Source organism: Eschrichtius robustus, chromosome 16 (genome assembly GCF_028021215.1).
Source record: "Eschrichtius robustus isolate mEscRob2 chromosome 16, mEscRob2.pri, whole genome shotgun sequence".
Taxonomy (NCBI): Eukaryota; Metazoa; Chordata; class Mammalia; order Artiodactyla; family Eschrichtiidae; genus Eschrichtius; species Eschrichtius robustus.
The window spans coordinates 26,147,804-26,171,848 of NC_090839.1; the positions used below are offsets into that span (position 1 = coordinate 26,147,804).

General features: G+C 39.2%; 1 protein-coding gene across 1 annotated transcript in view; it reads left to right on the forward strand.

Moving 5' to 3' along the window:
* The window catches only part of CDK5RAP1 (CDK5 regulatory subunit associated protein 1), a 43,526-nt gene that overhangs the window by 19,169 nt on the left and 312 nt on the right, over positions 1-24,045 (forward strand). Inside the window, 6 exon segments of the mRNA XM_068565970.1 lie at positions 991-1,221; positions 2,254-2,351; positions 3,059-3,114; positions 8,472-8,602; positions 13,779-13,928; positions 19,448-19,588. Coding sequence (XP_068422071.1) covers positions 991-1,221; positions 2,254-2,351; positions 3,059-3,114; positions 8,472-8,602; positions 13,779-13,928; positions 19,448-19,588 — 807 coding nt within the window.

Genomic DNA, 24,045 nt, shown 5'->3' on the forward strand with positions numbered 1-24,045 from the left:
TAAGTTTGAAATTATGTCAAAATAAAATTATAAAAAATAGTCTTTATAGAAACCATTATTCTTCTTCTTTCTGAACTTTTACAATGCAGATTTTCAAACAGACAGGTTGAAAGACTAGTCTAATAAACATGATTATTAACATTTTGTCATATGTCCTTTATCTGCCTATCTCTATAGATATATAAATATATATTTTTTGAACCATTTGAAAGTAAATGGTAGTCATCAGGCCACTTTGCCCTGCATCCGTCAGTATGTGTCTTCTCAGAATAAAGAATTTTCCCCTTCATAACCATAATACCATTATCATTTATAGGAAATTTAACAATTAACTAATATTCTCTAACACGCAGCCCATATTCAAAATTTATTAATTTATCCAAAAATATCTTATTACTGTTCTACTTTCAAACCAAGATCCCATCAAGATTTGTACAGTTTTGTTTGATTGTATTGTAATATTTCTTCAGTCTCTCTTAATCTAAAACAGTCCTTTCACTTTTTTGTTGTGTGTCTTAAATGATGCATTAGACATGTCTGGGTTTGTCTGATTGCTTCCTTGTGTTGTCATTTAAAATATTCCCCTGAATTCTGGTGAACTGGAAGTTAGGTGTTAAAGCTTGATGGGATTTAGACTAAATATTTTTGGCAAGAATACTTCATAGGTGATGGTTATATAACATTCAGTGGACAGAATGGTGTCATAATTTGATTTTTGGTCTTATAAATTAACCATTATTATTGAACATGGGACTTGAATCCAGCTTTTTTGCTATCTAAAAAATGCTTTGAAGATTTTTTTGCATAAGGTTTTATTCTGAAGTTCAGTTCTTCAGACAAGATGCCCAAGCATGGAATTATTGGGTTAAAATCAGCGTACATTTATGGATGGCTCTTGGTAGGTTTAGCTAATTTTAGCTAGTGAATTGGTGTGAAGCTGCCAAACATGTTTTAAAATTGCTTCCAGTATATTTATTTTCCCTTTTTCAGGGGCTGAAAGAAGTGACACTCCTTGGTCAGAATGTTAATAGTTTTCGGGACAATTCAGAGGTCCAGTTCAACAATGCAGTGTCCACCAACCTTAGCCGTGGCTTTTCCACCAATTATAAAGCCAAGCAAGGGGGCCTTCGTTTTGCTTACCTTCTGGATCAGGTCTCCAGAATAGATCCTGAAATGAGGATTCGTTTCACCTCTCCCCACCCCAAGGACTTTCCTGATGAGGTGAGTATTGAGAGTTTACTGTGTCGAACTGACATCAGTATCCTTAAGCATGCCAAAGGCTGCAGCCAGTAGCATGCAGCAGAGACATCCGTCCTCAGAGGATCAGGGGATCCTGTGGTGTATTACTTATTGCCCTCTGAATCTACCTGTCCTTTGGAAAGATTTGAAGTCTGCCAAGGTGGGGGCAGGTAAAGGACTGATATTAAGACCACCAGTGGGACCATGAGGGCTGTGCGGAGAGAGGTTTTATTACAGGATGTTGTGGGAAGGACAGGTGGGGGGGCAGTGTGATGCAGGGTGAAACAGTCTAGACTTTGGCCTCAGAGCTGAGTTCAGTCCTGGCTCTTCCACTGCTTTACCAGTAGGGGTGACCTTTTCAACTTGTCATCTTTGTTTGTAAAATGGTTAATAATCACTTCCTGCTTTGGGTTATTGGGAAATAGATATAACGGGTAGAACGTACTTGGCAATGTGCTTGGCATGTAGTGTGTAGCTCACGTGTGAAACCTTTTTTTGGAAGGTTTTTTGTGTTGGTGAAATGTCTGTCTTTTGGCCCCACCCCTACTTTTTCCCCTCTGTGTTATTTGTCTTATTGAGTTGTGAAAGTTCTTTATGTTTTCTTGATACAAATCATTTGTCAGTATATTTTTTTCAGGTATTTTCTCCTACTTTTAGTTCCTTGATGATATCTTTTAAAGTGGCTAATTAGTTTGGAAGCTGGATGAAACAAATGCTGTTTTTCCTTTCTGGTCTGTGTTGGCACTACCCCTGTATAGCCCCATGGCTTGAATCTGACCTCTGCTTACTTTCTTCACTCTTTGAAAGCAAAGATGCCATCAGGTGAAATGTCTGGGACAGACAGAACGTGGGTTGAGCAAAAGTAAAGATTTTCGGTAATTTACGTGTTTGGTTTAGTCAGCCTCTTAATTCTCAAAGATTAACTTTGGTGGAGAAACAGTGGGGGGTGGTATTCCTTTCTGCAAGATTCTTTGGTGAGACTTTGATGACCTTTAATGTGTTCTATTTGATCAGGTTCTGCAGCTGATTCATGAGAGGGACAACATCTGTAAACAGATCCACCTACCAGCCCAGAGTGGAAGCAGCCGTGTATTGGAGGCCATGCGGAGGGGGTCAGACTTGCCTGGGGGGGTGGGGGCATCCCATACTTTTCCATGTTTCCTTAAGGACCAAGCAGTGTCTAAGAACCTAGTGTAGTGTGTGGCACACAGTAGCTGCTCACTAAATATTTATTACATGAGTAAACCCATGGACATTATAACTTGCTTCGTTCATTCTGTAAGTATAGACTGAGGACTAGATCACTCATTTCATTTGTTTAGCATGTGTTTTATTATGCACCTACTGTGTGGCACACTGAGATTTTAATCCTTTAGCTTTTAACATTAAAGTTTTTTAGGTCTTAGAATTTAAATATAGCTCCGTGTGTTCACTCACTTTGGGAATAGTAAGTATAGCAAAGATAAGACTGAAAGGAGCATGTGACAAATGGCAAGCTGTATGGAACTAGTAATTTCCTTGTATTCCACATTGGCAAAGAGTTTCAGAGATATTAAGTGTTAATTTGTCTTCATTTCTTAGTTAAATAAAAACATCTATTTAGGGTAATTTATGTTCTTGAATTAAAATTTTATAGGCTCTGGATTAGGTTATAGTACAGGATTTGGATCAAAAGGACTCTTCTGGATACTTACTCTTGTACTGTCCTATGCGAATGAGAAGTAATTACATGTGATTAGTTCATAGTGTTATCTTCTTATAGCATTCATTTAAAGAAGATTGGTTCATCTAAGCTTTTTCTTTTTGTTCTTTATTGCAGATATTCAAGAGAAGCTTATGTGGAATTAATTCATCATATCAGAGAGTCTATCCCAGGTACATTTAAGAAACATATTTTACTGAGCACATTACTCTACCAGTGACCCCAGTCTTCTTGGTCAGATACAGGCAACACCTGTGGTAGTACATTGTGTCACCTTTCTCACTTCTTTTGATCCTCTTCATTTCTCTCTTTTTCTTTACTTCTTTACTTCTTTCCGATTTTTTAATATCTTGGTCTTACTAGATATACTCAGAGGTGTGGATTAGCTTGTGGCCTCAGGTACTAAAGGGATTCCTTTTCTATAGTCTTTGTGTTTCTGAACATATGAGAGAAACCTTGTTCTTGCTCGTTAGCTGGCAAAGTTATAGTCTAAATTAGTTCTGATTTGGGAGCAATTGATATCTTTAAAAATGTGTACTTAGAGGTAATTCCTTTCTTGTTATCATAACCCTTACTCCCCTCTCTCTTTTCCCTTCCTCTGAATAAAATTACTCTGTAAGTCTTTTAGTTTAGATTTGTTGACAATGTCTACATTGTTTTACAAATTTCTAATGATTGTAACTTGTGTTCTGTACCAATACTTTCATTTGGATAGGGCAGGATAGTGTGGAGCTTCTCTGGGCTGCAGTTTCCTCATCTGTAACATGGAGTTAATAGTACTCACCTTATTGGATTGTTGGGATAATTAAATAAATTAAAGTGTGTTGGAACATTGTGTTTAACTTCAAAAGTATATGTTTGGATGAGGTACTGAAACATTCTGCATGATAGATCGCATGCTGGGTCATGCGAACCATGGTAAATTTAAGAAAACTGAAGTCATATCAAGCATCTTTTCTAGCCACAACATTGTGAGATTAGAAATCAACTACAAGAAAAAAACTGTAAAAAACACAAACGCATGGAGGCTAAAAAATGGATTGCCGAAGAAATCAAAGAGGAAATCAAAAAATTCCTAGATACAAATGAAAATGAAAACATGACGATCCAAAACTTTTGGGACACAGCAAAAGCAGTTCCAAGAGGGAAGTTTATTTATGTATTTATTTATTTTTATTTGGTTGTGCCGGGGCTTAGTTGCGGCAGGTGAGCTCCTTAGTTGCGGTTTGCTGGCTCCTTAGTTGCAGCACGTGGGCTCCGTAGTTGTGGCATGCAAACTCTTAGGTGCGGCATGTGTGTGGGATCTAGTTCCCTGACCAGGAATCGAACCAGGGCCTGCTGCATTGGGAGCACAGAGTCCTAACCACTGAGGCACCAGGGAAGTCCCTAAGAGGGAAGTTTATAGCAATATAATCTTACCTCAGGAGACAAGAAAAATCTCAAACCACCTAACCTTACACCAGAAGCAACTAGAGAAAGGAGAACAAACAAAAGCCATAGTTAGTAGAAGGAAAGAAATCTTAAAGGTCAGAGCAGAAATAAATGAAATAGAGATGAAGAAAACAACAGAAAAGATAAATGAAACTAAACCTGGTTCTTTGAAAAGATAAAATTGATAAACCTTTGGCCAAACTTATCAAGAATATAAGGGAAAGGGCTCAAATCAGTAAAATTAGAAATGAGCGAATTCCCTGGCAATCCAGTGGTTAGGACTTCTTGATTCCACTGCAGGGGGCATGAGTTTGTTCCTGGTTGGGGAACTAAGATCCCTAAGATTCCATATGCCATGTGGCACAGCCAAAAAAAAAAAGAAATGAAAATGAAATTACAACTGATACCACAGAAATACAAAGGATCATAAGAGACTACTACAAGCAACTATATGCCAATAAAATGGACAACCTAGAAGAAATGGATGAGTTCTTAGAAAGGTACAATCTTCCAAGTCTGAACCAGGAAGAAGTAAAATATGAACAGACCAATTGCAAGTACTGAAATTGAAACCGTGATTAAAAAACTTCCAACAAGGGACTTCCCTGGTGGCACAGTGGTTAAGAATCCGCCTGCCAAAGCAGGGGATGGGGCTTTGAGCCCTGGTCCGGGAAGATCCCACATGCCCTGGAGCAACTAAGCCTGTGTGCCACAACTACTGAGCCTGCTCTCTAGAGCCTGCGAGCCACAGCTGCTGAGCCCATGTGCCACAACTGCTGAAGCCCGCGTGCCTAGAGCCTGTGCTCCACAACGGGAGAGGGCACCGCAATGAGAAGCCCGCACACTGCAGCGAAGAGTAGCCCCTGCTTGCCACAACTGGAGAAAGCCTGCACACAGCAACGAAGACCCAACGCAGCAATAAATAAATAAATAGATAGATAGATAGATAGACAGACAGACAAACCCACCCCCCAAACTTCCAACAAACAAAAATCCAGGACCAGCTGGCTTCACAGGCAAATTCTGTCAAACATTTAGAGAAGAGTTAACACTTATCCTTCTTATCCTTCTGAAACTATTCCAAAATATTGCAGAGGAAGGAACACTCCCAAACTCATTCTGTGAGGCCACCATCACCCTGATTCCAAAACCAAAGATACCACAAAAAGAAAATTACAGGCCAATATCACTGATGAACGTAGATGCAAAAATCCTCAACAAAATACTAGCAAACTGAATCCAACAGTACATTGAAAGGATCATATACCATGATCAAGTGGGATTTATCCCAGGGATGTAAGGATTTTTTTCAATATCTACAAATCAATCAGTGTGATATACCACATTAAGAAACTGAAGAGTAAAAACCATGTGATCATCTCAGTAGATGCAGAAAAAGCTTTTGACAAAATTCTACACCCATTTGTGATAAAAACTCTCTAGAAAGTGGGCATAGAGGGAACCTAACAACATAATAAAGGCTATATATGACAAACCCACAGCTAACAGCATACTTAAGGGTGAAAAGCTGAAAGCATTTTCTCTAAGATCAGGAACAAGACACTTTTATTCAACACAGTTTTGGAAGTCCTAGCCATGGCAGTCAGAGAAGAAAAAGAAATAAAAGGAATCCAGATTGGAAAAGAAGACGTAAAACTGTCACTGTTTGCAGATGACATGATGTTATACACAGAAAATCCTAAAGATGCTACCAGAAAACTACTAGAGCTCATCAATGAATGTGGTAAAGTTGCTGGGTACAAAATTAATGTACAGAAATCTGTTGCATTTCTATACACTAACAACAAAAGATCAGAAAGAGAAATTAAACAATCCCATTTACCATTGCATCAAAAAGAATAAAATACCTAGGAATAAACTTACCTAAGGGGCAAAAGACCTGTACTCTGAAAACTATAAGACACTATAAGATGAAAGTTAAGAAACTATAAGATCAAAGAAATTGAAGATGACACAAACAGATGGAAAGATATACCATGTTCTTGGATTGGAAGAATCAATATTGTCAAAATGATTATACTACCCAAGGCAATCTACAGATTCAGTGCAATCCCTATCAAATTACCAATGGCGTTTTTCACAGAACTAGAACAAGCAATTTTAAAATTTATATGGAAACATAAAAGATGCCGAATAGCCAAAGCAATCCTGAGAAAGAAAAATGGAGCTGGAGGAATCAAGCTCCCTGATTTCAGACTATACTACAAACTTACAGTCATCAAAACAGTATGGTACTGGCACAAAAACAGAAATATAGATCATTGGAACAGGATAGAAAGCCCAGAAATAAACCAACACATCTATGGTCAATTAATCTACGACAAAGGAGGTAAGAATATACAGTGGAGAAAAGACAGTCTCTTCAATAAGTGGTGCTGGGAAAACTGGACAGCTACATGTAAAAGAATGAAATTAGAACATTCTCTAACACCATACACAAAAATAAACTCAAAATGGATTAAAGACCTAAATGTAAGACTGGATACTATAAAACTCTTAGAGGAAAACATAGGCAGGACACTCTTTGACATAAATGGCAGCAGTATCTTTTTTTTTTTTTGGCCGTGCCACATGGCTTGAGAGATCTTAGTTCCCCAACCAAGGATTGAACCCAGGCCATGGCAGTGAAAGTGCCAAGTCCTAACCACTGGACCACCAGGGAATTGTGCAGCAATATCTTTTTGGATCCACTTCCTAAAGTAATGAAGATAAAAACAAAAGTAAATGGGAGCTAATTCAACTTAAAAGCTTTTGTACAGCAAAGGAAACCGTAAACAAAACAAAAAGACAAGCCACAGAATGGGAGAAAATATTTGCAAACGAAGCGACTGACAAGGGATTAATCTCCAAGATAGACAAACAGCTCATGCAGCTTAGTATCAAAAAACAAACAGCCCAATCAAAAAATGGGCAGAAGACTTAAATAGACATTTCTCCATAGAATACATACAGATGACCAAAGAGCACATGAAAAGCTGCTCAACATTGCTAATTATCAGAGAAATGCAATCAAAACTACAATAAGGTATCACCTTACACTGGTCAGAATGACCATCATCAAAATACCTTCCAACAATAAATGCTGGAGAGAGTCTGGAGAAAAGGGAACCCTCCTACACTGTTGATGATAATGTAAATTGGTACAGCCACTATGGAGACAACCATATGGAGACAACCACTATGGAGACAACCTCCGTATTGGTACAACCAGTATGGATGCTCCTTAAAAAACTAAATATAGAGCTTCCATATGATCCAGCAATCTTACTCTTGGGCATATATCCCAAGAAAACCATAATTCAAAAAGATGCATGCACCCCAGTGTTCATTGCAGTATTATTTACAGTATCCAAGACATGGAAGCAACCTAAATGTCCATCGACAGGAATGGATAAAGAAGGTATGGTACATATATACAATGGAATATTACTCAGCCATAAAAAAGAACGAAATAATGCCATTTGCAGCAGTGTGGATGGACCAAGAGTTTATCATACTAAGTGCAGTAAGTCAGACAAAGACAAATAACATATGATGTCACTTATAAGTGGAATTCATAAAATAGATAATCAACAAGGACCTACTGTATAGCACAGGGAACTCTACTCAATATTCTGTAATAACCTAAATATATGGGAAAAGAATCTGAAAAAGAATGGATACATGTATATGTAAAACTGAATCACTTTGCTGTACACCTGAAACTAACACAACATTGTAAATCAAATATACCCCAATATAAAATAAAAATTAAATTAAAAAAAAGTTAAAGCAGGACAAATTTGAAAATATGGACTCCTACTGTGTCCCTAAATCCAGTATTTGAAGTGAAAAATACCTTTTCTAGCACTGAGGGGAATGTAGACTGAGAAGCCAGGCTCTGGCATGGGAACCTTGTTGATGAGCAGGCCTTTACCTCCTTGCTCTATAATAACTGTTCCGTTTTACTTGCACACGGGTTGGCTAGCTCCAGGGAAGGCCTTACAGTCTCTATCCTTCCCTCTGTAATTCACCGGTACCAAAGGCTTCTCTTGAAGGTAAGCAGCAGTGACATGCTCTCTTTTGTTGTGTGTCACAGGTGTGAGCCTCAGCAGCGATTTCATTGCTGGCTTTTGTGGTGAGGCGGAGGAAGATCACCTCCAGACAGTGTCTTTGCTTCAGGAAGTTCAGTACAACATGGGCTTCCTCTTTGCCTACAGCATGAGACAGGTGAGTCCTGGGCTGGGGGAGGAGCTACTTCTATGCTGAGACTGACATCATTCCCGACCAGTTTCTGGTCGATTGTGGACAGCTGGGAAGAAAAGAAAGTGGCAGCGAGGCTGTCCTTGAGAAACCACAAGGATCTTACCATTCATTTCTTTATTTTTTCTAATAAACCTGTCTACCCTTTTATACAGTTCAGCAATTTGAGATGAAAAACAATTGTGCTGATATTCCTCTTCATTAGAATATTTAAAATTATGTTTAGGTTCAGAATTTGAAAGTGGGGGGAGGGGCACTATTCTCTTTAAAAGAAACCGAAAATCTTTTATTAATATGCAGAACTTCTTTTTTGGCCAACAGATGTGATTTGTTTTACAGAGGCTCCTTGTTGCCCTCCTAGCCATCCTCAGCCATTTTTAATTTCCATTTTTCTAGGCCAAGTGAACCCAACTGATGTCCACTTTAGAGTTTCTCCTATAACACAGATTCCCAGGAAAGCAAAGCAGAAGGAGATGAGAAAGAAAAGGAAGGGTAATGCATATTTCCTGCAGAGAGGGGATAGTTCTGGTTGTCTGCCATTTTCTTGATAGTAGGGATGAATTTGCATGGGTCACTTCTCATCCCCGCAGTCACCTCAGGGGCAGCTTGCCATGTGTTTGGGCTGGAGGCTGAGGGGTCTCTGTGGCCAGGGAAAAGCTATCTGATGAATGATTGAACCATCACTGTCACTCAGCTGTCATCAACCAAGCTAATTCACGTCTTTTAAAGGTCACTACCTAGTATTCTGTAGACAGTGTAAGTGAGCCAATGTGTATATTGATGTCTCTTATAGAATTGTTTCAGGGATGAAGCATCAGAAGGGTTGTTGGGTTCCAATTTGCTTCATCTCTGTGGACATCACAAATATGCAAGAGAAATTTTTTTTTTTAAATAGATTTATTTATATATTTTTGGCTGTGTTGGGTCTTTGTTGCTGTGCGCGGGCTTTCTCTAGTTGTGGTGATTGGGGGCTGCTCTTCGTTGCGGTGCACGGGCTTCTCATTGTGGTGGCTTCTCTTGTTGCGGAGCATGGGCTCTAGGCGCGCAGGCTTCAGTAGTTGTGGCACGTGGGCTCAGTAGTTGTGGCTCGCGGGCTTAGTGGCTCCGCAGCTTTTGGGATCTTCCCAGGCCAGGGCTTGAACCTGTGTCCCTTGGATTGGCAGGCAGATTCTTAACCACTGCACCACCAGGGAAGCCCAAGAGAAATTCTTTTTAATGCTAGAGTTGGGAAGTGAGTTTTCAGTGTGAGGTGGAAGCATATCCTATGGGCATTGAATATGAGTGTTTACTTTGGAGTCTAATTCCTAGATTAGGGTTAAGGTCCTAGAGGCTTAATCAAGTAGCATAGTGGATGAGAACAAGCACTCACATTGTGCCTTTTCCATTTAATAATGTGTGACCTTGGGAAAAGTTTTTGCTTTCTTCATCTGTGAAAAGGGATAACGTTAATACCAACCTCATCAGGTTATTTTGAGGATTAAGATAATATATATAAAGCACTTAAAATAGTGTTTTATAATAGTTAAGTGCACAATAGAGGTTAGTTATTAATAATAAGACAGAATAGAGTAAACCCTGTAAGAGAATTCTGTTTTAGAATTCTCTACCCATTCTTCATTTCCCTCTGGATATGGTCGTTCTCTTAAAGGCAGATTGGTTTGAATGTCCAGACTTTGGTGTATAGACTTTCCACTTTTGTCTAGCTCAGTGGTTCTCCAACTCCATTATGAGCTTGTGTACATAAAGATATATATAAACGTGTGTGTGTGTATATTTATATATATAAACACGTATGTACACTATGATTTTGGATGATTTCAAGGATACATTTTCTTTCTTTTTTTTTTTTTTTTTTTTTGACTGGGTAAAACCTGGGTGTGGTATAAAATTCAAAAGGTCAAAATAGTATGCAGTGCAAAGGAGTTGTTTTTTCTTCCTAGGTTGCCTAGTTTTTCAGTTCCTTCCCTGAAGGCAACTGCTCTTAGCAACTTCTTCTTTAACCTTCCAGAGACATTTCATGTATTTATAAATACATTTATATGTATACTTTCTACATCAAATTTATTATACATGTTGATCTGTGCCTTGCTTATTTTTCTGTTCAGAGTATATTTTGGAGAGCAATCATATCTATATACATAGCTATTTCATTCTTTTTCACAACTGTGTAGTATTCCATTGTGTAGATAAACCATAATTTGTTTTACTGGTTACCTATTTTTTTAAATAAAATTTAAAAAATTATTTATTTATTTATTTGGCTGCACTGGGTCTTAGTTGTGGCACGTGGGATCTTTTAGTTGCAGCATGCAGACTTCTTTTTTTTTTTTTTTCACACACACACACACACACACACACTGTATTTTATTTTTACAAGAGATAAATAGACTGACACCAAGCATTGTATATGGATGACCACAACAAAAGCAACAATGATTGCAATTACCAAACATGAAACACACTCATACTATGTCATAATATTGACATTCAGTCCAGTAATCCTCCACTGTAACAGCTCCTTTACTTTGCAGTGCAAATTGATTTGTATATTCTTTGCCTCTGAGTCCTCGTGGGATTTCTTTTTTTTTAATTCAAACAGAAAGTCACAAAAATTATACTCATCCTCATCAGTTCACTCAGTCCCATGTAATTAATTTTTTTTTTCATCTTGATCTTTTGTTAGCACTTTTATGAGTTCATCAGTTTTTCATTAGAGTTCTGAAAATGCTTATTCATTCAGTTCAGCAGTACAGTCAGTTACCAGAAACCTTTACTTGTCAGAGTCTTTTCCATGAATTTCTTGAAGATGAAACCCTTTTATAGGAACATATTTGCAAAAGCATCAGAGTACACCCAGAACTATCTGTAAATGACAAAAGACTTGAAAATGACCATGGTTAAAGATTTGATGAAAGTTCATAATAATGCAGTTGACAAGAAAATTAGTTATTTCTGAGATATACATTTTAAAGTAATAACTAGGATTATGATTTATAACATTATACCAGAACATATAAGATTTTTAGAAATTTCATATAATGTCTGAAACATTTATATTAACATCTTTCCATACAAATAACCCAATGAAAGTTTAGTATTAGTTGTTTCGTTTGTTTGTTTTTTTATACTGCAGGTTCTTTTTTTTTTTTTTTTTTGTAATGTCTGAAACATTTATATTAACATATTTCCATACATATTTCCATACAAATACAAAATATAAGATTTTTAGAAATTTCATGTAATGTCTGAAACATTTATATTAACATATTTCCATACATATTCCCATACAAATACAAATATAAGATTTTTAGAAATTTCATGTAATGTCTGAAACATTTATATTAACATATTTCCATACAAATAACCCAATAAAAGTTTAGTATTAGTTGTTTTGTTTGTTTTTTTATACTGCAGGTTCTTATTAGTCATCAGTTTTATACACATCAGTGTATACATGTCAATCCCAATTGCCCAATTCAGCACACCACCATCCCCACCCCACCGCAGTTTTCCCCCCTTGGTGTCCATATGTCTGTTCTCTACAACTGTGTCTCAACTTCTGCCCCGCAAACCAGCTCATCTGTACCATTTTTCTAGGTTCCACATACATGCATTAATATACGATATTTGTTTTTCTCTTTCTGACTTACTTCACTCTGTATGACAGTCTCTAGATCCATCCATGTCTCAACAAGTGACTCAATTTCGTTCCTTTTTATGGCTGAGTAATATTCCATTGTATATATGTACCACAACTTCTTTTTCCATTCGTCTGTTGATGGGCATTTAGGTTGCTTCCATGACCTGGCTATTGTAAATAGTGCTGCAATGAACATTGGGGTGCATGTGTCTTTTTGAATTACGGTTTTCTCTGGGTATATGCCCAGTAGTGGGATTGCTGGGTCATATGGTAATTCTATTTTTAGTTTTTTAAGGAACCTCCATACTGTTCTCCATAGTGGCTGTATCAATTTACATTCCCACCAACAGTCCAAGAGGGTTCCCTTTTCTCCATGCCCTCTCCAGCATTTGTTGTTTGCAGATTTTCTGATGATGCCCATTCTAACTGGTGTGAGGTGATACCTCATTATAGTTTTGATTTGCATTCCTCTAATAATTAGTGATGTTGAGCATCTTTTCATGTGCTTCGTGGCCGTCTGTATGTCTTCTTTGGAGAAATGTCTATTTAGGTCTTCTGCCCATTTTTGGATTGGGGTGTTTGTTTCTTTAATATTGAGCTGCATGAGCTGTTTATATATTTTGGAGATTAATCCTTTGTCAGTTGCTTCGTTTGCAAATATTTTCTCCCATTCTGAGGGTTGTCTTTTCGTCTTGTTTCTGGTTTCCTGTGCTGTGCAAAAGCTTTGAAGTTTCATTAGGTCCCATTTGTTTATTTTTGTTTTTATTTCCATTACTCTAGGAGGTGGATCAAAAAAGATCTTGCTGTGATTTATGTCAAAGAGTGTTCTTCCTATGTTTTCCTCTAAGAGTTTTATAGTGTCCAGTCTTACATTTAGGTCTCTAATCCATTTTGAGTTTATTTTTGTGTATGGTGTTAGGGAGTATTCTAATTTCATTCTTTTACGTGTAGCTGTCCAGTTTTCCCAGCACCACTTATTGAAGAGACTGTCTTTTCTCCAATGCAGACTTCTTAGTTGCACCATGCGGACTCTTAGTTGCGGCATGCATGTGGGATCTAGTTCCCTGACCAGGGATCGAACCTGGGCCCCCTGCATTGGGAGCGCAGAGTCTTACCCACTGCACCACCAGGGAAGGCCCTACTGGTTCCCTATTGATAAACATTTACTATGCTTTGCATCTTGTGTCTTTATAAACACTGCTGCTGAGTAACCTGGTATATGAATTATTTAGTGTCTGTGTCCTATAAAAATATCAAGAACAATTTTGAGTCTATGATTTTCATGTACTAAATTTAGAATTTAACCCTTGCAAAAACGTGGCTCCACTGCATAGTTACCTTTTTCTCTTAGAAGGCCCAAGAGCTACAGAACCCTTGTGGTGTGGCTTGAGTTCCTATACATGTGTCTGTAAATTGCAAATTGGATGAGCATGTCTGCTTCTGTGCTGAAGAACGTATTCTACAAGTCTGTGGTGACCTCCATCTCTTTTTTTTTTTTAATAGAAGACACGGGCATATCACAGGCTGAAGGATGATATCCCGGAAGAGGTAAAATTAAGGCGTTTGGAGGAACTTATCACTGTCTTCCGAGAAGAAGCAACAAAAGCCAACAAGACGTTTGTGGGTTGTACCCAGCTGGTGCTGGTGGAGGGGGTAAGGCTATGTGTATGTGTATATATATATATATATTTTGTTGTTGTTGTTGTTTGTTTTTTGTTTTTTAGAGCACAGTATATCTCCCTTTATTTAGATCTTTGATTTCTTTTAGCAGTTTTCAACATATAGATCCTGTACATGTTTTCTTAGATTTACACCCATTGTTTTTTTTTTTTTTTTTTTTTTTAGCTATTGTAATTGCAACTATATTTTTATTTTGGGTGTCCGTGTGTTCACTGTTAGTATGTAGAAATAATTGGTTTTTGTATTTCTATCTTGTATCCTCTGATCTTGCTGAACTCAATAGTTCTAGGAGTTTTTTGGGTAGGTTGCTTGGGATTTTCTTTGCAAGTTATCATGTCTGTTTTTCTTTCTTCCTGTTGTTCCAGGGTTCCTTCTTTTTTGTTTACTTTTCGCTTAGAGGACTCCCTTTAGACACTCTGGCAGCACATTCTCTTTGTTTTCCTTCATCTTAGAGTGTCTTGATTTCTTCTTCATTCCTGAAGGATATTTTTGTATTTAGTGAAAGGATTAGTGAAAAGTATTTCTGCTCCACCTTTTTGGAAACACTATTACATGTGTATTTTTAGAAACAAGTTTATTGTTTGTTTTCAGTCCTTTTAGAAATCACACTTTCTTGGAAATGTACTGCGTTTCGGAAGTTTGGAGTTCTGTAGTCTTCTGTGGTCAAGCTTGGGAACCTGGTCATCATTTAGAGCACTAAACAGATGGGATAAGGGGTGAGTTAGGGAACCTAACCTTCTGTGAAGCTGCATGCTTCGGCTATTGAAGAGGAAAGGAAAGAGAGAGATAGGGCTCTTTCTGTGACTCCTCACAAGTCCAGGTTTGAGAAAGGAGAGTCCTGCTCCACGCCGTAGGATATGGCAGTGTCAAAATCAGCAATTGCTTGGTATTTGTGTTTGTTAGGACTCTCTGGTAGTGAGTAACAGTGGGAAATTTGTTCAAGCTATTCAGTCTAAGCCAAAAGTAATTCTGTGTTGTATAAGACTTCAGGAGTGTTTTGTGGAGCCCAAAGGCAAGAATACTGCCAGGTGTCTGGAAGGGACTGTACCCAGTCTGGGAAGCCTTTGAGGCTCAGACTTTCTTCTCTCCTCCTCAGACCAGCTTTTCCTGATTCTTCATCTGTGTGGCAGAGTACAGCAGCCCTATAGTTCCTGTGTTTCATGGTATAGTTCCAGTTTTTCACAGACCGAAGTTGTGTCTTTCAGCTCCAATTCAAATTTCCAGGAGAGGGAATCCGATCAACTCAGCTTGGGTTAGGAATCTTCCTGTGGTCTGGTCTAGTAGCTGCTGATGGTTGGTGATGCTGAGCTGGTGAAATACCTCAAAAGTGTTTGCCTCGATAAATGCTTTGTTATTTAGGGTGTCACTGTGATTCTGGAGATCTGTACATGAACATGTCTATTAGCAATCCGCATTTTATCCAGTAGGAATTAGGTCTTATTGTATGCCCAGCTCTCCTCACACAGGGTCTGGTACAGAATAGTGTACCTGTCTTTTGATTGAATGAATAAGTACTCAAAGGTTACTAATTTTTGTCCAAGACTTTATCAACCCCACAGAGAGCCCATGGTAATTAAATGAACCAAAACAAGGTTTGTTTGTTTGTTTTTTAAAAACACATCCAGCATAAGCCAGTACTCACCTGGGGCTAGAGAATAAATGAATTTTTCAAGGTCAGCATTGGAGTCTTCACTTTTTCTTAGGGGAGACTTTCTTTCCTCCAGTCATGGCCAGTTTATTTATTTATTTATTTATTTTGGCTGCGCTGGACGGCATGTGGGATCTTAGTTCCCCGACCAGGGATTGAACCCATGCCCCTTGCAGTGGAAGCGTGCAGTCTTGAGCACTGGACCGCCAGGGAAGTCCCATGGCCAGCTTAAAACACCGGGTTGCTGTATTCAGTGTCAGAGAAGATGATAACTTCTGTATACTGAGCATTTACTATGTGCCAGGAACTGTGTACTTTACAGTCATATGCACATTGAGTCCCACCACAGTCCTTGGGAGAAGTGCTGTTATTAGCCCACTTTTGTAGTTGAAGAAAGGAGACTCAGAGAAGTAGGAAAAACTTTCCCAAGGTCACACAGCTAGTGTGGCAGAGCCAGAATTTGACCCATTTCTGTCTCATTCTGTAGCCTAAAAGTACCACCCCCCCAACCTTTTCAAATTATGGAGAATCTAAAAAAAAAAAAAAGGTATAGAGAGGTTAGTGAATGCCCACATACCCATTAACCAGCCTCAGCAGTTTGTCAATACAGTGTTAATCATGGCTGATCTTGTTTCATCTCTACTGCCACCACTGAGTTGTTTTGAAGCAAGTACAAGACATATATTATTTTGTCAGTAATTATTTCAGTATATATCTCTAAAAGATGACTCTTTTTTAAAATAGACATAATGTGACTATCATATCTGAAATAATTGACAGTAGTTTCTTAATATTATCAAATATGTAGTTGATGTTCCAGTGTCCCTCTTTGTCTTATAAATGTTCTTTTATGGTTGGTTGTTCAAATCATGGAACATGAACATTCTCTCTTTCAAAAAATTTATTGTAAAACATCGCAAACTTGTAGAAAAGTAGCAGTAGAGTACAAAGAAATTTTTTCTTTGAAGCTTTTGAGAGTAAGTTGCCCTGATGCCCCCAATTCCCCAAATACTGCAGTGTGTATTTTGTGCAAACAGGAGCATTCTCCTATGCAACTGTAGTACAACCATCAGAATCAGAAAATTAAGCTTGTTAGATTACTACCATCCAGTCCTTAGACCCCCATTTAAATTTCTCCATTTGTCTCAGAACTGTCATTTATAAGAAAAAGATTTAGTTTAGTATTACATGTTGTGTTAGTTGTCATTTTATCACTTTTTAGAAATTTGATGTGTCTTGGCATGGCTTTCTTTGTATTTTGTTTGGGATATGTTAAGGCTGCTTAGTTTGTGAGTTTATAATTTTCATCAAATTTGGAAAATTTTCATTTACTATTCTTCAGATATTTTTTCTGTACTCCTCCTTCCTGCCCATCTCCCGCCCCCCATTTCTTCTCTCCTTCTCCAGTCACCTGTATGTCCAACCACTTGATATTGTGTCATAGGACACTGAGGCTGCTCAGTTTTTTTTCTCTTTTTTATATCTGTGCTTCATTTTAAATAGTTTCTGTTTTTCTGTCTTCAGGTTCATTATTCTTTTCTTTGGTAGTGTCTCATTTGCTATTACGTATTGAATTAAAAATTTTAGATCATATATTTTTCATCTCTGTAAGTTACATTTGGTTTTTTAAAAATATCTTCTGCTTCTCTTCTGTGTTCTTATTTTCTTTTGAAACTTAGTATTTGAGCTTAATTACAATAGCTGGTTTAATATCTTTGTGATAATTCCATCACTGCTATCATTTCTAGGTCTGTTTCTATTGACTGACTTTTCTCTTGATTATGAGTCACGTTTTTCTGCTTCTGGGCATATGTAGTGATTTTTGATTGGATGTTGGACATTTTGCTGTCAGACATTATTTTTGAGTGTCTGGGTTTTGTGTTGGGCTTTGTTCTGATAAGCAGTTTTGTTAACTTGTAGTTTGTAGTTTTGTTTGATCCTTTCAAGGTTTTTTTTGTTTTGTTTTAATTGGAGTATAGTTGCTTTACAATGTTAGTTTCTGTTGTACAACGAAGTGAATCAGCTATATGTATACATATATCCTCTCCCTCTTGGACTTCTCTCCTACCGCCCACCCCTATCCCACCCATCTAGGTCATCACAGAGCACTGAGCTGAGCTCCCTGTGCTATACAGCAGGTTCCCACTAGCTATTTGTTTTACACATGATCGTGTATATATCAACACTAATCTCCCAATTCATCCCACCCTCCCCTTCCCCCCTGTGACCACATGTCCATTCTCTATGTCTGCGTCTCTGTTCCTGCCCTGCAGATAGGTTGATCTGTACCATTTTTCTAGATTCCACATGTCACACCAGTCAGAATGGTCATCAAGGCTTGTTTTTAATCTTTGCTAGAAAAGTTTTTTTATTCTAGGGATAGTTTAACCTTAGTACTACTTATGGCTCTTCTAGAGTCATTACTGCATGTTCCAAGGAATCAGTGAGGACTATTTGGTGGTAGGTCAGATGATTCCTAGCCCTTTGTGAGATCTGGGAGCTAACCAGCTGACAGTTCCCAGGTTACTTTCTTTGTCTGACATCATGGATTTGTGCTCCACACAGGGATGTATTATTATTCAGCAAAGACTCAGGGGGCTGCTATGCACATTTCTACAGCTCTTTTTCTGCTTAGCTCCCTCCTCTCTCGAACTTGCTCCACAATTTCCAGCTATTGCAGGCTCCCTGGACTTTGATCCAACTTTCGTCAGTTCAGAGAGAACCACCATGCTCTGCCTTGAGATCTCCCTCCCTGCTTTGCATTCTCTGGTCTGGCACGTGTCTTCTGGTAGAATGCAGGGGTGATTGAAGGGCTCACCCCATTTGTTTTCCTTCTCTTGGGGATCATAGTTTTGCAAATCTGTTGTCCAATATCTGAAAATAGGTGTCTCATATATTTTTGTCCAGTTTCCTGGTATTTAAGGCCTGAGGATAAATTTGTTTATCACTTCCTCATGATTGGAGGAGAAAGACTTGGGTATGTTCTGGAAGTTAATACCATCATACTGGTTTTAGTATTCTCCTGGCCCAGTCTTTTGCATGTTGTGATGGAGACTCTGGCTTCCAGTCTGCCTATTCGTTGAGACAAGTAATGCAGGCCAGACAACCCCAGAACATTCCTGAGTGATTACTATGAGACTCCGTGAAGTGAGAGCCCTTTTGCCAAGTGTATCACCCATATGTCCTTGGCATCAGGCCTGTTGGAAGTCCGTTCCTGCGAAAGGTAATTTTGTAATCAAAGACTCGTTGATTGAATCATATATGATATTGTCAGAAAATTTTATAGAGCTTCTGTTGTGTGCTATTTACTGCCCTTGTTGGTGAAGCAGCAGTAAAGCACTTAGTCTTGTGATTCCTTGGTTAAGAAATGCTCTATGGGGACTTCCCTGGTGGCACAGTGGTTAAGAATCCGCCTGCCAGTGCAGGGGACATGGGTTCGAGCCCTGGTCCCGGAAGATCCCACATGCTGTGGAACAGCTAAGGCCGTGCGCCACAACTACTGAGCCTGCGCTCTAGAACCCGCGAGCCACAACTACTGAAGCCCGCGCTCTAGAGCCCGCGAGCCACAACTACTGAAGCCCGTGCGCCTAGAGCCCATGCTCTGCAGCAAGAGAAGCCACCACAATGAGAAGCCCACCGCAATGAAGAGTAGCCCCCACTCGCCGCAACTAGAGAAAGCCCGCGTGTAACAGCAAAGACCCAACGCAGCCAAACATAAATAAATAAATAATTTAAAAAAAAAAAAAAAAAAAAAGAAATTCTCTATGGGTCAGACCCCTGGGGATCTGAGACCAAGAACTGATGACTGTGACAGATTCATAACCTCTCCTCTGTTCTTTTGCAGCTCAGTAAACGCTCTGCCACTGACCTGTATGGCCGGAATGATGGAAACCTTAAGGTGATCTTTCCTGATGTAGAGATGGAGGATGTCACTAACTCTGGGCTCAGGGTCCAAGCTCAGCCTGGGGACTATGTGCTGGTGAAGGTAAGGGTGTCCTTTTGCACTGTTGACTTGCACTGTGAAGTGGGTGTTGGACTGGATAATTTGGGGGAATGAAATTTTTTCCTGGAGAAATTCTTTAGTAAAATAAAAATCTCTCTCAACCTGACCAATGGAAGGGCACTTGAATTGAATTTTAGACTACTCCAAACTAGGCTTTCTGCTTTTCTTCTCTCCTGCCCTGAAAGGGTTCTTTCTGGGAATTTGGTGAGGTTGGAATACATAGTGGCAAGTAGTTTCCTGCTGCAGAGAGGCCAGGAAGTGTAAGTGATTTTAAGTGAGTTGATAGTTCTCTCTGTCAGAGATCAGCATGCCCTTCAAGGTCTCTAATGCTCCAGGCATCCCTAACTTACATGTGCTCCAGTTTCCTGCATCCCTTCCCTGGACTAACAGGTCTAGTTGAATGGCTGTGGGATTTTCCCTTTCTTCCTCTCCCCGTTTCACTGAGGATATTCCTCCTTTCTTCCCTCGTTCATGAGTTTCTTGCTTCTTCTTTTTCTTCCTACACTACCAGAGGTCTGGTACTGCCATCTTCCTTTTTTTCCTCATGTCCACTTTGCCCCAGAGCCAGAGACTGGCAGGACACGTACTGATGAGGTGGGCAGGAGCAAGACCACTTTTCCAACACTGAGCTTTGAAGCATCTGCACAAGAGAGATGTGGTGAGAGGGTGATGCTTCTGCTGATGTTGTTCAGTGTTATGTCCTCCACCGTGTTCCTTAGTGCCTTACCCTCTCCTCTGCTTTCTGTCCTTGCTCTTCCGTCACCTCCCTCTGGAGTCATGGGAGCCATGGTTCATGGTGTGCAGCTGAGGGAGGCTCATTCTCCTGGCATGTAACTTCTGTAGATTGGCCTGGAAATTTTACCAGCGCTCAGAACTTTTCTGTTCTGTCCATCTGACAAAAACAACGATTTTGCAGGTTGGGGACTTGATGATCCCATTCCTTTCTGGCCTTGTCCTGACTGGGGATTGTCTTACTTTCAGCATTACCTAGAGATTTCCTAAATGGAGTTATTCCTACTAGGCAGCAACGTGATTGATCTGGAAACAGTCTCTCATAGGTTTTTCTACTTGTTCATTCTTTCTTTTTGACACTGTCTTGTTTTCTTCTTTGTCTTCTGAATGTTTGCTTCTTTGATTTTCAGTTGCTTTTTCATACCTCTTCCTATTCTCTTTCTACTATAGATAAGGGTTATTTGCAAGATGAGTTTGGTGGTATGGGTTGTAATGTTAGTATGATACTCTTTTGTAAAATGGAAAAATTCCATTTGTCAAGAAAGATAGAAAGGTGATACTTGGGACTCTTTTTTTGTTCCGATACTTATGTTACTTGGGACTCTTTTTTTGTTCCGAAGTGACATAAACCCCACAAGTAAGATTTAGTGAAAGGATCAGAATGGAGAAGATGTGGAGCCAGGGGTCTGTTAGATCTTTCTGTCACTTTTCTCATCTTTCTCCACTTAGAGTCCCCGGGCTGTGCTAGAACCATTTCCTCGTAAATTTCATTTTCTTGTCTCCCTTTCTTCTGTGGTGCTTATTTGGCTAAACTCCAACCTTGGTGAAAGTGATTATCTGCTTACTCTGCAGCTGCACCCTAGCAGCTGAACATTGTTGGGGAAGAGCACACAGTTAATCTCTATTACATAGATTAGGTCAGATGATGGTGATTGAAAACTCAAAATACAGTGGCTTAAATAAGGTAGGAGTTCTCTTTGTCATAAAAATCTAGATATAGAAGGTCCAGGACTGGTGATTGTGATGGCTCCATGATCACCAAGGGTCTAGGCTCCTTCTGTCTTTTGCTCTGCTGTGTGTGGCCTCCATCCTCAAGGTCACCTTATGATTCAAGATGGCTGTTCCAGCAGCCATGTCCTAGCTAGTAGGAAGCAGGAAGAAGAAAGGTGAAGGGCTTGCCCTCTTCCTTTTAGGACAGTTTGCAGAAGTTGCACATAACTATTTCCACCATGGTAACACACCACGCCAGGCTGCAAAGAAGCTGAGAAGTGTGGTCTTCATTCTGAATGACGATGTGCCCAGTTAAAAATCGGGAGTTCTGAGGAGTTACTGAGGAAGAACAGGAGAACTGTTGGGGGACAAATAACAGTCTCTTCGCATAAACCAACTGCACTCAGTTCACATTCATGCCATAAAACTCAAATGAATGGCGCTGAAATCCTAATCCTACTGTATTTCCCCAGTAAAATAACTTTTCCACTCTCATTCTCCCTAAATCTTCGCTCACTTATCTAAATCCTAGTCTCAGCTGATGTCTTTGCCTCATATTTCATAGAGAAAATCGATACAATTAGGTGGAATCTCATTGTCTCATCAGTATTTCCACCAGCTCACTCACATCTCCGCCTGCCCACGCTATCTGCTCATGTGGGACTGTGTAGGAAGCGTCTGCGTCTTCTGTCACGCTGCTCCTTGTGCTTTTTGCTTCCATCCCTTCACTTCCTCTCCAGATTTGCATTTGTCTCCTTTCTTTCTTGCATCCTAAACTTAATGTGGCCAAAATAGAATGAATTCTTCCCACTTTCCTGCAGTTTTCTTCTTTTCAAGCCTCCTCCATCTCAGCAAATGGCACCACTCAGTTGCTCAAACCAAAAATATAGGAATCTTCCTAGATACTTACTTTCCTGTACTCCCCATCAGTAGTTCATCTGTTTCGGCTCTACCTGTGGGATGTATCTTGGACCTGACCGTTTCTCTCCTTCTCTAAGCTGTCATCATTTCTTGGTTGGGAGATTAGAGCAGCCTCCTCACGGGTTTTCTGTTTCTATATTTTGAAAATGAATTATTTATTGAAGCATATCATAAATGTAGAAAATTGCTCACAAGTGTACTACTTGATGAATCATCACAAAGTGACCCTACCCATGTGAATACCACCTGAATTAAGAAACAAAATATTTTCAGAACTCCCCAAACCCCTGTCATGTTCCTACCAGTTACTCTTTTCCCCTGCATCCTAATTTCTAATACCATAGTTCAGTTTTGCTTGTTTTTGATATAAAATTGAATCATACAGTATATATATATATATATATATATATATATATTTAACATCTTTATTGGAGTATAATTGCTCTAATACAGTGTATATTTTTGATGCATGGATATTGTGCAGTTCATCCATGATTATATTTATTCATATTATATGAATATACCACAATTTATGTATTGGCCATTTTGGTTGTTTCCAGTTTGGAGCTATTATGAATAGAATTGCTACGACTATGCCTGTGTTTTAGTGCAAGTATATATTCATTTCTATAGGGTATATGGTTTGGAATTGCTGTGTAACAGGGTGTATATAATAGAAATAGCCAAAATGGTTGTACCAGTTTACACTCCCACCAACAGTACCTGAGAATTTCAGAGGCTTCATATTCCTGTTTCCATTCTTGCCCTCCTCTAGTCGTTCTGCCCCATAGCAGTCAGTGTGACCTTTCTAAATCAGATCACTCACTCATCTGCTTAAGCCCTGCAGTGGTTTCTCATTGGAGCCAGCATAAAATGCAGGGTGTCCATGGCCTTTTATGATCTTCCCCAGCTACCTTTCCAACCTCATGTCCCCTGTACTCTTTTTATTCTCTTTCCTCTAGTCTTGGTGACCTCCTTTTTGCCCCTCAGACCTAGTTCCAGTGTCAGGGTCTGTGCACATGCTGTGTTGCTTAGGAGGCTCTTGATTTTTGCCTGGCTGCCTTCTTTTAAACCTTCAAGTTCTCTTAAATGTCACCTCCTTGAGAGGCCCACTGTAGTGCTGAAAGAAGCTTCCCTCTGCCTTGCTTTTTTCACTGTTTACATTAGCTCATTTTATCTTCATAGCACTTTTTAGTGCCTGAAATAATTTTCATTTGTTTGTTTATATATTCTCTGTCTTCTCTTGAAAGCTCCTTTGAGGGTAGGAAAAACATCTGTTTTGTTCTTCTTGATATCTGTAGCACCTAGGACAATTCCTAGAACACAATAAGCACTAAATAAATATTTACTAATGGACTGACTCATTCTTATAGTCAGAAATGAGGCCCCTGGTAATTTTGGGGGTCACATGCTTTCAGCTCTCAATTAGAGAAAAAAGAGAGCCTTTCTCACCAAATATTGGCCATAAATATCTTAAGGAGGAATTTGACTGGTACAGCCTGGATCACAGGTTACCTCTGGGATTAGGAGGGGCAGGGTCTGTGATAGGCAGCTCACACCTGAACCTTATGGTTGTCTCTGGGGAGAAGCCATCTCCCAAGAGAAAAGGGAGAAGTGGCTGTTTGGGAATTACCTATTTTGGACTTCTTAAATTATATGCATTAGCATTGTATCAAACGTCCCTTCCTCCAAGGATTGGGGGCACAGAGGAACCATGCAGTCTCTGCTGGCCTGTTATCTCCATTAGATTCCTTTTGGTGGCCTCTCCTCTGGACGATTCACATTAAGTCCCTGTA